Raw genomic sequence first — 13,071 nt, forward strand, 5'->3', positions numbered from 1 at the left:
TTAATGTTTTCTTCACGAAGCTTCTTCAGTAAAACAAGATATAAAAGATCTTGGCATGTTGTATTTTATAATATGCACCGTAGTAGCAAATCGAGTATGTCATGCTTTTATTTTTTCAAAATTATATGTATTCTTTTGTAGAATTATACCACAAATTGAGCGTTTTGTATGGAAGAAAAAGGATACGAATAACATTTACCATACAACGTGGTAAATTTCACAGAAATTTGTAATAGCTATACCTTCTCGACGTCAATTATCTATCAAGAAGAATTCTTAAATTACCTAAAAATTAATTAATGAGAAACCTGATATTTCAAACCGGCCAACAAGAATCTATACCGAAGTTTTATGAATACAGGACTACGTAGACTCGTCGGTGTAACAGGACGCATTCGTATTGCGTTTTGATAAAGCTTCTATTTCACTTTTAAGTGGAAAATCTGAAGAAAAATTTTACGCTTACGTTCCAATTACTTTCGTGTCTGTCGCTATGAATGTAATCTCAGGAAGGAAATCATTTTCTTTCTCTTTATTTATAGGAGTACATCGACTTCGCCGAAAGGAAATGTCTGGTTAAGATCGTTAGAAACAATGACCGATAAATATCAATTTGAGAACTTTTACCATCCACGACATTCTCATTTGCAAATTTTACCATTTCATGATAGATTAGACTACAATCTTCTGAAACACGTTTCTGTGGAGGTGGAGGTGTACTAGCACCAGCACGGAGAGACTCACCTTCACCTAGACCTTTCTTTCACCATGCAAGAGGGGATTTGTATATAAAAGCTCTCTTCTGGGTAGCTATGGCATCAGAAACCACAATTTCGCTTACATACTCGGTTGTCACTTGACCACGAGAAGTAACATACAGAATAATCTCGCTTAGGATCAACATGAGATCATTAGTAAGTGTATCACGGTAAAATTGAGCTCAATTATTTTCTATATATTACAAATTAACATTCGGTGGTAATTAAATTTCTATTTTATTACTGCCACATAAAATTTATGAAAGATTATTTGATCGAACATTTTACAGGCACTTTTGGTCCTCGTAGTCACTGCTATTATAAGCGTTTCCTGTCGAGAAACGAAGGGAGATAACCGACCATTGAGACCTCCCCCAAAGGGCAAGCGTGGCATCGTTGAATATTCCGGAGGCTATTCGTCCGGTGGATCATCCTACAATTCTCCCCTTATAAGTTCCGGATATAGCGGCGGATCTTATTTAGGACATTCGGCAGGTATCCAAAGTTTAGGAGGTAGTTCTTTGGGACATGGTTCTACGGGATATTCTTTGGGATCTGGAGGACTCAGCCTGGGTTCTGGATTGAGTCATGGCGCGGGTCTTCAAGGAATCAGTCTAGGAGGACACTTTGGACAATCTTCGTACGCGGGACCGAGCCTAAATTCCATCAGTGGAGGAGGAGGAGGAAGTATCAGTTTACTCAGTTCATCGTTGAAGAATGGACCAGTTACTTTTGGCATTCACGGAGGCGGTATCTCTTCAGGCAGTTCCAGTTCTAGCAGTTACTCGGCGCCAGCCTACGCAACGGGAATTCATGGGCTGTCGTCGTACGGCGGTGGTGCTTCGAGCAGTATTAGCCTTCCAGCGATGTTAGGATCCGGGCATACCTCCTCGTACAGTTTGCCGACAGCGTCGCTGAGTTCGCTAGGTAGTTCTTCGGGCCATGGCCTGTCACTCCAATCTATCGCCCCGAGTTCGTCCTACCATTCGGTGAGCGGAGGTTTAGTAATTGATTCGAGTTCGCTTGGAAAAGGATCCTCCAGTTACAGCCTCCCTGTGTCTTCCTCTCATGGAAGTTCCAGCAGTTACTCTCTCCCAACGTCCTCGGGATCTCACGGAATATCTAGCCTCTCTTCCAGTTCTGGTGGATCTGCCAGTTACTCCTTACCAATTTCTTCTGGATCATCCAGCGGTCACATAAGCCTTTCCAGTGGATCTTCCGACAGTTCTAGTTATTCTTTGCCTGTTTCTTCTGGATCTTATGCATCTGGATCATCGCATTCTAATTACATACCATCTTCCTCCGACGTGTCATATTCATCGGGTGGAAGTTCCAGTTATTCGAGTCCCTCGTCCAGTTATTCCAGTTCCGGTTCCAGCTATTCCGGATCAGTTTCTAGCTACTCGAGCCCTGGTGCCAGCTACTCCAGCCCTAGCGTCAGCTATTCCAGTCCTAGCTCCAGTTATTCATCTCCTTCCACCTCGTACGGCACCCCTGTAGAGTCCCATGGTTCCTATTCGAATCTCAGTCCTAGATACATTGCATACTCCAGTTCAAAAGGCTACGATGGTTTGAATTCCGGCAGTAACAAATACGATACGATTTCGTACTCCAGTCCAAGTGGAAAGTATTAAATTATAGAATCGTCAAACGATCCCGCGAGAAACGTACTCTTTAATAGATGACCAATCGTGGACCATTCTTAGATAAATCGATCGTGAATGTACGAGCGAAACGTCCAAGGGTCGTAGGATATTTTACTAATTTATACTTACGCTTTTAGCATAATTATTTTATTTAAAACGCCGTTGCGTATTTATATTTCTGTTGTTTGCTTCGAGTACCGTTGTATATGTTGCGTAACATCGTTATTGTGATGTTTGTTTCATAGTTTTATACGTACTGTTTATAATAAAACGATTCTTTTTATAACCAGTTGATTATTTCACACTCCTCTAAGCGGAGCGCAAATTTAATACTTGTCTGACATGTTGCGCTTAATGTACATGTTCGTTAATATGGCTAACGTTTTCGATTAAGAGACAAACATTTGTTAGGTATTACTCTGTTTTACTAAAATACTCGAACGTTTCTCTTTTTACTTGACGGACGAAAGATGTTTAAGTACAAAATAATTTTCTATATTTTAATTAGTCCTTTTGGTGGTCGTCTTCGTTAACGTTATTTTTTTTATTGATCGTCCATACTTAAAACTCACGATGGAAAGATTTTTTATTTGTTCATCTTTCACGGTGAAAGTATTGGCAGCAAGAAAGGTAGAAGAGAAGGTTCGTTATATATTATAAAGATGAGGACAAGAAACAGTGTCAAAGCGTAAAAAGAAGATCACTTTTACTCCAAGGCCAGCTCTGGCGAAATGAGCAAATTCCTTTCTAAACTTTTGTTCTTTTTGGGAAAGTACCCGACGAGGTGTATACACTGCAAGCCGGTCACTACTCGTCTGCAGACCGGTTTAATACGATGTATAAGGAAACTGTTCTTTTGCCACTGCCCTTATTTCTATGACAGTAACGGGACTTCTTAGATTACCGGTATAATATAACGATATTTTGTCCGAAGAAAGCTAAGCTTACAAAAATACTTAAGCAAAGAACCAATTGCATATCTTCCATTCGGCTTGATTAAAAGCATCGTAGCGAAATAATTTGAGAGTTTCAGTTTAAATTAGCCGGAGAGTCTTGTAATTTTGTTTAAAGTCTAAGTTAATCCGGTACTTTTCGAACGAGAACGTGCATCGAAGGATTAAAGTAACCCAAGAGCTGTATCGAAGCAACTGGAAACGCGGCGAAGCTTGAAAACTTCGTTTACTCGTTAAGCTTTCCAAGAGAAGTACAGTTTTATATTTCTATACGAAATATTGGAGGAAAAATTCTTTGAAAACACTTGTTATCTACCTAACTTCTGTCAAATTTTTGTACTTATTTATTATCCATATTTACATGTTCTTTTCGCGTATCGTTCCTTTTCCTACTCTTTTCTCTTCGCCTACTATCCTTTGTTGAATTTGCAGTGTAAAGCAACACCCACATAGAAGAAAGTGCAGAAATGCGTCGGTGCAGTATTCTCTCGGTACCAATCTCGTACAAGCATGACCCACTTTTCAACGATCGCACGTGCGCACGGACGAATAAACACGCATTCTCGAAAATGACATGGATGAAGATGCTCGTAGGATCCTTGGGCCGGTCGAGACAAACGTAGAATCGGTGCATCGGCTAGACGATAGGAAAGTCACATTTCACTATTTCCCAACTGGTTTTGCGAGCGACATACTTGCACTTCACTCTTAGATCGGTGCCAATGACGTGCCTGGAGCGAAAACAGGGAAAACTCAGCTCTTACTCTTCTTCTTAATGATTAGAATCGCTATCGTGATTCGTGTAATTTGTTCGATGAATCTCGCGCGAAGATTATATTCATCAGTTAATCATAGAATATTAAAATATACTTTAGATATACGATATACGATTCCTTTCATTCGATTCCCCTCGCATTGGAAAGGGATACTTTCTCAAGCAATACGTATTCGACGTATCGTAGCAATTGGCTATCATTTCACCAGCGAATAGATCTACTCGAAAGATGGTCTCTCTCTATTTATCACCGCGGGTTACACCAATCGCGTGGTCATCGAAGGCGTGGTGCTCGTAGCGAAGATTCGTACGAGATCGATGCAACGAACGAACATAGTGCCGGTGAAAGTAAAGTTAGTCGAACAGATGGACACGAGTGGACCGCCCGCGAATTGATTCGAAAAAACATGCGCCTTAAGAAGCGTTTGCACAACCGGAACTGAAAAGATTCTTCCGAGAGCATCGTGAAACGTTTTACTTCCGCGATCACACCACGATCTTCCGAACAATTTACTCTCCTACCTTTTTTCAACTTCTCGGACGAAAGAGATCGACCCGATTGTGTTTAGAGGTTCGCGTGCTAAGCAAGACACTCTCCGTTTCTCTGCTACTGGCCATTTGCTGCGACCACGAGAACATCGTAGCGATAATTATTTACCGTCCGTTTAAACTCCGAACGGGCTTATCTTGTCCGCCGTGAACGAGAGCTTTCACGCTTCGCCTCGGTCGGTCGTTGTCTTTATTTCCTTCGTGACAAGATGGATTTATCCCACCCGCTTCACCTTAGACCAGTTTACCGTAACATACCTTACACTGGCAACGAGACCGGGAGGTGTTTTACTAGCCGGTCTCGTTGAACCGGGTGTGCACCGGCTACGCTCGGATCTACATATAAGAACGGAGAAACGTTAAACTAGTTTTCACGATTTTTCAGCCGGCCGAGTATAAAGGAGAAATTCAATGTCGACCGATACGTCATTAGACATCGCGCCGGCGTGCCGATTCGATCTGTTCGATCCCAAGTATTCCGGTCGGACGGTAGTGAACGGTGAACGAGACAAGCGAATGAGATAACGCGGAGAAACTAACGCATCGATCAAATCCTGTTAATCATTGGCAGGCGATAGCGACGGTTGATTAATATGGACTTGTTGGTCAGTATAAATTTTCCTTTATATTTCAGTATTATTTTCAGTATTATTTTCCTTTATATATATGTGTCGAACGTGTATCGAACCGATAGCTTGATTTATACTTCGAATTTCAGCTATTCTTTCTACTGTCGTCGACGATTACGTCGACTTACGTTCAAGGATACGAAAAGAACAACGATCCAAATGACGAGCCCTTTCTACCGATATATCCGGTCTATCCCTACAGTCCTAAATTAATTAAAAGAGGAATCGAGAAAGACACCGTTACGCAGCCATCTCCGGAATTATACGCGCCCAAAGTCGATGCCAAGGACTCTTATAGCGTCAGCTTCAGCGCTAATCACCCTCGAGATCCTTACAATTCTAATTACAACCCATATACCAAGATTCCTTCGTCATCTACTTACGCATACTACGGTCCATATACATACCCAACAAGTCCTTACAACACATATAATCCCTACTCGTCCCCGTACACGGTACCTCCGTCCTCTTATTCAACAATGCCTTACTCGTCCACCTATCCTAATTATTATTACCAATCTCCCTATTATTATGCCGATTACTATAACCGGCCATTATTTCCGCCACCACCATTACCACCACCTGCTATCGATTACTCTGGCGAGAAGTATTCCGATATGGAATCTAACGGCAGAAATAAAGACAAGAAACTCGGCGGTGATAACAACTACAGGATCAACGACGTTCAATTTGTCGATGGAGCCAACTACATTTCCGCAAATTCGAAGGATCTCGATAGTCATTCAAGCACGCAGAAAACGAGCAGTTTCCAGAATCAGTTGGAACAAACGAACAGCATCCTGATTAAAAATATTCCAATTCCATTACCGAAAACCACCTACAGAGTAATCAGCGTTGCGGGACAACCGGTAGGTCCTGATTATCCTTTGCCAGCATCTTACGTGAATGCTCAGCAAATGGAACAGCTTATGAATCATCACGATTTGGTCAAGCTATTGGCTCAAAATTTGCAACATGTCCCTGAATATCCTGCACGTGAATCGACCAAAAATAGCGCGATCATTACGTACGATGATCAAGACAACGATTCACAACGCTTGAATCAAAACGAACGAAGCAAAAATACACGTTACGTTCCTGTTTCTAATATAATCGCTAAGACTGGTTTAAGTTACGTCGTAAATCCTACGGTTCTTAGGAAATTGAACGTTGGAGAAGCAACTGCTCAAATCGCACAGACAGCGAAATCTCAATTGAAAAACATAAAGTATTCATCCTTAGCCCCAGATGTGTACACAGGGATCGAGAAGCCCGAAGAAGATCAAACCGAGTCCAACGAGAAATACGAAAATTACGAGAAGTCGTCCTCTCAAGATATCCAAGACGATTACGCGTCTGATAAACAGCAGCAGAATTACGATATAAATCCGGTCCAGTCTTATCAGAATCAAAATTATGTCACGAGGCAAACGCCTCGTGGGTACAATTACCAGTATACCAGCTATAACCCATCGCAAACGACCTCTCAGCGGCAATCGCAGCAGTACCAGAATAATTTGGACAATACAAATTTCGGCGTTAAAACGAAAAAGGCGTAAATTTCCGGAGATTAAAAAAGTGAAAGAGAAATAGAAGAAGTCCCGCTGGTATGGTGTTATAATTTCTTGTTTCAGAGTTTTATTTTTATATCAGTAGTTGAATAAGATTAGCATCGATACGATATTTATAATTTAATTATGCGTTCTTCTCTCATTTCTACAACGATTCTCATCAGCGTGTTTTCAATATAAAGGTCAATTTAAAAAAAGAATCATGCGTTTTTCTGACAGATCGCACAAGATACCGTACCTCGTAGCATATTCTATAACACGATATACGATCTTCACGTTACAACGTACCACTTTTATTCGTTTTTTACTTCGAAGGAATTCCGATGTCACGATCTTTCTCACCTATGGCATATCGTAATGATATTTATTAGACTTCTACGTCCTACGCTTATGCAAATTCTGTACCCATTTTGTCATTGTTAATAATAAAATATTGTTGTTGTTCCACGCGTGACTTTCGTTCTTCCTTCTTTACATTCACATCGTACGCGTCTTATTTGCCAAATCTCACGATCATTTTGCGAAATACCAACTTGTTCGAGAGTCCTTTCTATTTAAATATCATCTGGATGAATATTTTGCGCTCGTGTCGAGTGACGTATCGTAAACGCGGGTCAATGTACGATAGGTGAACGTATTTTAATCCGATCGGCAATTTTCGACCTTTTGGGGATGTACGCGGGAAGGCAAATGAAAGGAAACGATGCGGATCTCGGCAGCATCCGGTCGATCGTTTGGGCGCGGTAATGGAAAGGGGAAGTGAGATTGCGATTCACCGGAATCACCCGAACCGTACATCGTGGCAGGTGAGAGAGAGTGGCGAGTACCAGTGTTTTGTTTTATTTCTCACATTCCCAGCGAGTATGTCGGTGGTCGAAAATAAAATCGAACGAGCCGAGCCTCTTACTTTCTCGTGGTTGGGTTTGATCTCGATCCCTTATATACACGGTGATCTGAAAACTCGATGGCATCACTTTTTTGACAGCATTTTCATTGGTTCGTGTTTACAATATCTCGGTTTATTTTAGTTTATATTAGTTTGCGAAACTTTGATCATACGCGGTCTTTCAATTACGTTCCCTTTGAAGGCAATCATTTCGGATTCTGTTTGAAAAATCGTACAGCTCTTTGATACCATAATTGCTCACTCGAATCTAAACATCTTCAATTTTAAATCTGCATAAAATTAAATTTCTCTCTCGCTGGTGTGTGTAATAAATTTCCTTCTTTAAAGCAATAGATGCGATAACTTTGACATAATGTAAATTACAGCGATCAAAAGAGTTTCATATTATGATTTATGTAGGAGGTCGGGCGTAAAATTTCTATTAATTTTACAATCGTCTATGGAGTTGTAGCCGAGAAAGTGACCCGCCCGAAAGAATGAGCGTCTTCTCTCCCTTTCATAGTATCCGTTGCCTCGTGACAAGATCATGATCCTGAAACTGTCAAGCTGCAATCGTTACCGCAGTATGGTCGAGAAAGTTCCTCGGCTTAATTGAAGATAATTCGACTGAAGGTACAAGCGAGCCGGTCATCGTTTATTAGATCATTCTCCCTGCTTCCACACCCAGAATGCGGATAGAAAGTGTTTTTTTCTCCTGGTTTGACGAGCGTGTGTACTCGTACTTGTATTCATAGCCGGAGGAAAGGGTTCGCGGAAACGCGAACATCGCTGGCGAAACGCGCTACACACGAACAAGGAGCGACGAAGAAAATGATGGACTCTACAAGATCTCCTTTCCTTCCGTTAATTTCAAATAAATTTTTCGAAGGCCTTTGAGAGTGAAAAGTAACCTGCCTCTTTTTCTTCCAAGTTTCTTTCGCGCGTAGATATATTTCGCCTCGTCTTCCTGTAAATTTCACTCATACGCGAGAAAGATTTTCCTGAACGTTAAAAGCGTCCAGGCATACTTGTCATTTTTATTTTATTCTGTGTTAATAAATCGCGTGAATTTTTTGCTTTAAGCATGGCGAATGTCCCATTGAAATTTTCTTCTTGAAATAACGCACGAGACAATGGTTTCAGGCTCGGTCGCCATTAAATTTGACGATCATTAAGTCTCTCTCTGAATATATTGAGCACACCCTTCAATTGTTCGAGTCAAGTATTCATAGCGACTTTATTTCTTGTATTTTTAATCATCGCGAATATTGTAAGAGACTATACTTAGATACTTTTATTCGTAAATTCTCCAGCATTGTATCTACTTCCGCCTATAGACTACTTATTTATGTACATACGGAATATACGTATTTGTAAAACAGATTCAAATTGATTATATTTCCAGTGTTATATTATAGAAGCTGTCGAATGCAGGATAAGTACACAGATCGATGTGCCGATTGACCGATAAATTAATTATTAAATCTTTGTACTGGGAAACGCGAGACGATTTACAAGCAGATTACTTTCTATTGTACCACGTTTGGCGCACATCTTACATTGACGATGCATTTGGCAATGGAAATTAGAAAGATCTATTTAATGATCGGCTTCCGATCCCCACGGAGTATATCCTTCTTTCTATTCACTTTTCACGATACGTTCTCACAGCTAAACGTCTACTAAACTGCTTGTTTTTCTTGAATTAAACGCGGCTAATTATCGTGGTTGGTATATCGTGGGAAATACATAGCGTCCGACGAGGAGCTAGAAATTAGAAAACTAATATCTCTCAGGACAGATACTCGATGTGTACTGATTTTTTAATCGTGCGAAGTGTAGTACCAAGTTGTATTAGCATATTATCGTACAGCCTGCTATTAGCGATACTGTATATATAGCGATCGTATTATATATGATCAAGTTTTGGCATGCTCCTTTTTCCTCGTGCACGTAACATCGCACGTTCTATGATTTTTAATAATGAAAGGGATGTTCGGTCCCTTCACTTGTACCTGAGTGAAGCAGGTATTCCTATCACGTGGTCCAGGAGGGCCACTAAAGACGCTATGATACACGAGTGAAATGTGCCCCGTCAAGATATACATACATACTGCTGGTAGGGGTAAAGGCTATATAAGAGAAGGTGAATCTACATTGGTTTTGTAGTAGAGCTAGAATCTTCGGGTCGCGGTCATACTTTCTGAAATTAAAGCAACATGGTAAGTGCTCTTCTAGTCGTCTCATAATATCTTAATTACCAGTGGCCCCTTGTTACGTTGGAAATCTGTACAACGTCTTATCTTGGTATGCGGAAATAAAATTTCTTAATATACCGATAAATTATGGAAAGAGAAAATTTCGGCTATGCCACTTTGATAGTATCTGTATCGCAATTAATACGAGAACCATAAACTTTTACTTTTGTATCGACGATACATGCGATGCACTCGCTTACGGGAGTAGCCCTCCCCCAGAGAGATTGCATCCAGGTGCAGTGTATAAAAGAGTGCTCCATACCGGATATTTGACCCAGAACTTTGTGATCAGTGAAAGTATATTCCGATGCAAGTTCATTTCTTACCAGCAAACGCAATGGTTAAGAAGCAAATATATGACCAAATATAAATAATGGCTATCGTTTGTTGCAATCTACGCTATCGCGTATAGTTGTATTGCATTTCAAATTTGACTTACTTTATTTTAGTAATATTATATTTGAATAGAAACGATTTCCAGTTTCTTAGTTACGCGATACTTTGCTATTTATTTTGCAGAAATTTTATTTGATGCTGGGCTTGCTGTGCATCGGTGCGAATGGAGAAAAGAAGATCAACTTGGAGGACATAGAAAGGGATAATTTAAAAGTGGAAGGTATATCGAAATCCGGCATTACACGGACCGAGCAATCAAAATTCCTTACAAAGCCAGAATTTAGCCAACAACACTACCAAGTACCGAATCAATATCATGGACCACCGACTAGTTCATCGGTTACGTACGTAACCCCACCTCCAGTGCAAAATGTAAAACAAACGTTGTAAATGTCACAAATCATGTTAAATCATATAATCGGAGATTAACTCAATTCATGTTTACTTAGTTCCAGCCAGAAACGTACGTTCACCCTAACAAGTACGCGGCGAAAGAACAAGTTTATCAGCAGCAGAACAACATCTCGCCGCAACAAATATTACCACAGCGATATTACAACGAATACCAACAGCAGCCGTCATTAGCCCCAAAAGGAATCACGTCAAATGCCTATGAGTCGGAAGAATTGACTTATCAACCGGAAGTGAATATTGGCAATCAGTTGCAGGCTGCACAACAAAAAACAGTTTCGGCGAACTTCGCGAGAAATGTGAATAAAGGTCTCGACAATGTGAAAGGCGAACGCAACATTTAAGGTCGGCCCGAACTTAATTTAACCTTTAATGAAATTTTTACAGAACCGGTATACATCGACATACCCACGATGCATCTTCTGACTTATTACCCGAATTTAGACGTAAGTTCTGGTAAAACCGGATTATTGGTACCGCGATTAACCACAGCAACGACCAATCATATATCTATCCCTTTCTATACGTCAACGCTAAATCAAAAGCCAATAGTAGCCGGGAAGCAAACTTACCAAATACAGTACGCACCAAAATATAATAGCGCACCTGCTGCTTCTTCGACCAAGGTTAGTATCTGGAGAAATAATTATTAGAAAGTATAATTTTCATAGTATTTGTAGAATTTTGGAAACGATACTAGAACTAAATAGAAGCATTCGTCGTTTCAGGTTACGAAGAGTGCGATTTATACAACTCCCGTCAACTCAAAGAAATTCTCTAGCTCTGCGTTATTCAGCGTGCCAACTTACGCACCATCGGATCAAACGTATGCCCAAGGAAGGCAACTTCTATATACACAAGCGTACATTGCTCCGTCCCAGCCACAGTACGTTTCCCAGCTAGTGTACACTCAACCGGCAACGGTTTATATGCATGCCACGCCAGTTTACAGTGACGTTTACGCTCGTCCACCTAGCTACGATCAAGATAATTCTTTGCAAGGCAGCGTGAAATACACCGCGCCGCTTGAAGAGTTCCATTCCGCGGCATCAATTGCTGATGAGCTGCCGAATCAAGGTCTGGGGCAACAAAACAGTCAGAGCGTGACTCAGAATTACGTCAAGGTTCGTAGCGATGCGAGGAAGTAAATGGAATTTGTAATAGGAAGGCAACGAAATTCCTTTTGATTAAAAGATTCTGCTGCATAAATATACTTATCGTAACAGGATCCGGAAGAACCAAATACCGATCTAGTACCACCTCAAATACCAGCACAGGATTTCAAATCTAGTGCCACGTCTTTGACGCCCGTTTCGTCGCACGACGAAGAACCTGTTCCAGAACAAAATTACGCAGGCTCGTCCGAGCCTAGATCATTGCTAGACTCGTACGTTCCAAGCAATTTGATCGCAGCCCAAGATTCTTCCAAGTAAGAAATTATTATTTATAACGAGCTATATATGTGGATAAAATCTTCCTAGTCCGCCAGTTTCCTAGATACGTTTGCTAAAATAAATATTCGTTACAGATATCAAGAGAGGCCGATAAAGCTGGAAAGAGGTTTTCTTCCATCGAAAGAAAATTTCTTATACAAGAAACGCAAGATTGACTAATCCATTGAGCGTTTTCTTTATCTGATAATTGGCGATCGTCGAGTATGATGGTCAGTAGATACTGTTAATAGAAACTTCGACGTTCATTGCAGTTGAGAAGCGAGTGAAGATATACCGCCGACAATAAAAGGCGTCGCATCTAGTCTTTTATCGAAGATCCTTCAATTACAAGCGTAAACGTCGTACTTATGTTTAACTTTGTTGATCTTTCGTTTTTTTTTTTTTATATATACCTGTGGGTGTACGTTTACAATTTTTTAATAAACTCTTATTAAAAGGAACGTTGTCCTACACTTACTATCATTGTACTATATTAGGTGAAATTTTTACATCCGATGAAACAGTTCAGTGATTGAAAGTTTCAAAGGAATTAGTATATTTTTTTGGCTACATGTTGTAAATTGAGCATTTTCTAAATTGTAAAAGATAGAAAGCAAAAAATATCGTCAAATATTTTGTCACGGAAATCGTAACGAATATATTCAAATTTATGAATTAAAAGTATCTGAAACCTTCAATATTCCATCTTCTTTGAAGTTGAATAATTTATTGGCCCATTTCTCCGATTATGGCGTTAGTGTAACTATGATAAAAGCATCGCCATCACATTACGTATTCGAATAGAG

General features: G+C 40.3%; 3 protein-coding genes across 4 annotated transcripts; all 3 read left to right on the top strand.

Moving 5' to 3' along the window:
* Positions 1-790: 790 nt before the first annotated feature.
* LOC126920275 (putative protein TPRXL) lies at positions 791-2,690 on the top strand. The gene is made up of 2 exons (XM_050730386.1): positions 791-914; positions 1,049-2,690. Exons 1-2 carry the CDS (start codon positions 903-905, stop codon positions 2,390-2,392), a joined length of 1,356 nt encoding a protein of 451 aa, XP_050586343.1. The 5' UTR covers positions 791-902; the 3' UTR covers positions 2,393-2,690.
* A 2,395-nt stretch (positions 2,691-5,085) lies between these two features.
* On the top strand, positions 5,086-7,343 carry LOC126919995 (uncharacterized). The gene is made up of 2 exons (XM_050729778.1): positions 5,086-5,286; positions 5,400-7,343. Exons 1-2 carry the CDS (start codon positions 5,275-5,277, stop codon positions 6,867-6,869), a joined length of 1,482 nt encoding a protein of 493 aa, XP_050585735.1. The 5' UTR covers positions 5,086-5,274; the 3' UTR covers positions 6,870-7,343.
* Positions 7,344-9,882: 2,539 nt separating this feature from the next.
* On the top strand, positions 9,883-12,726 carry LOC126919994 (uncharacterized). 2 transcript variants are annotated; one of them, XM_050729776.1, is made up of 7 exons: positions 9,883-9,989; positions 10,545-10,793; positions 10,871-11,141; positions 11,220-11,458; positions 11,546-11,956; positions 12,059-12,261; positions 12,361-12,726. In XM_050729776.1, the coding sequence occupies exons 1-7, from the start codon at positions 9,987-9,989 to the stop codon at positions 12,443-12,445; spliced, it is 1,461 nt and encodes a 486-aa protein (XP_050585733.1). In that variant the 5' UTR covers positions 9,883-9,986; the 3' UTR covers positions 12,446-12,726. The 2 variants fall into 2 exon arrangements, with proteins under 2 accessions (XP_050585733.1, XP_050585734.1); XM_050729777.1 differs by having other exon boundaries at positions 11,561-11,956.
* Positions 12,727-13,071: the final 345 nt, after the last annotated feature.

This window comes from Bombus affinis, chromosome 9 (assembly GCF_024516045.1).
Source record: "Bombus affinis isolate iyBomAffi1 chromosome 9, iyBomAffi1.2, whole genome shotgun sequence".
In the NCBI taxonomy this organism is placed as follows: domain Eukaryota; kingdom Metazoa; phylum Arthropoda; class Insecta; order Hymenoptera; family Apidae; genus Bombus; species Bombus affinis.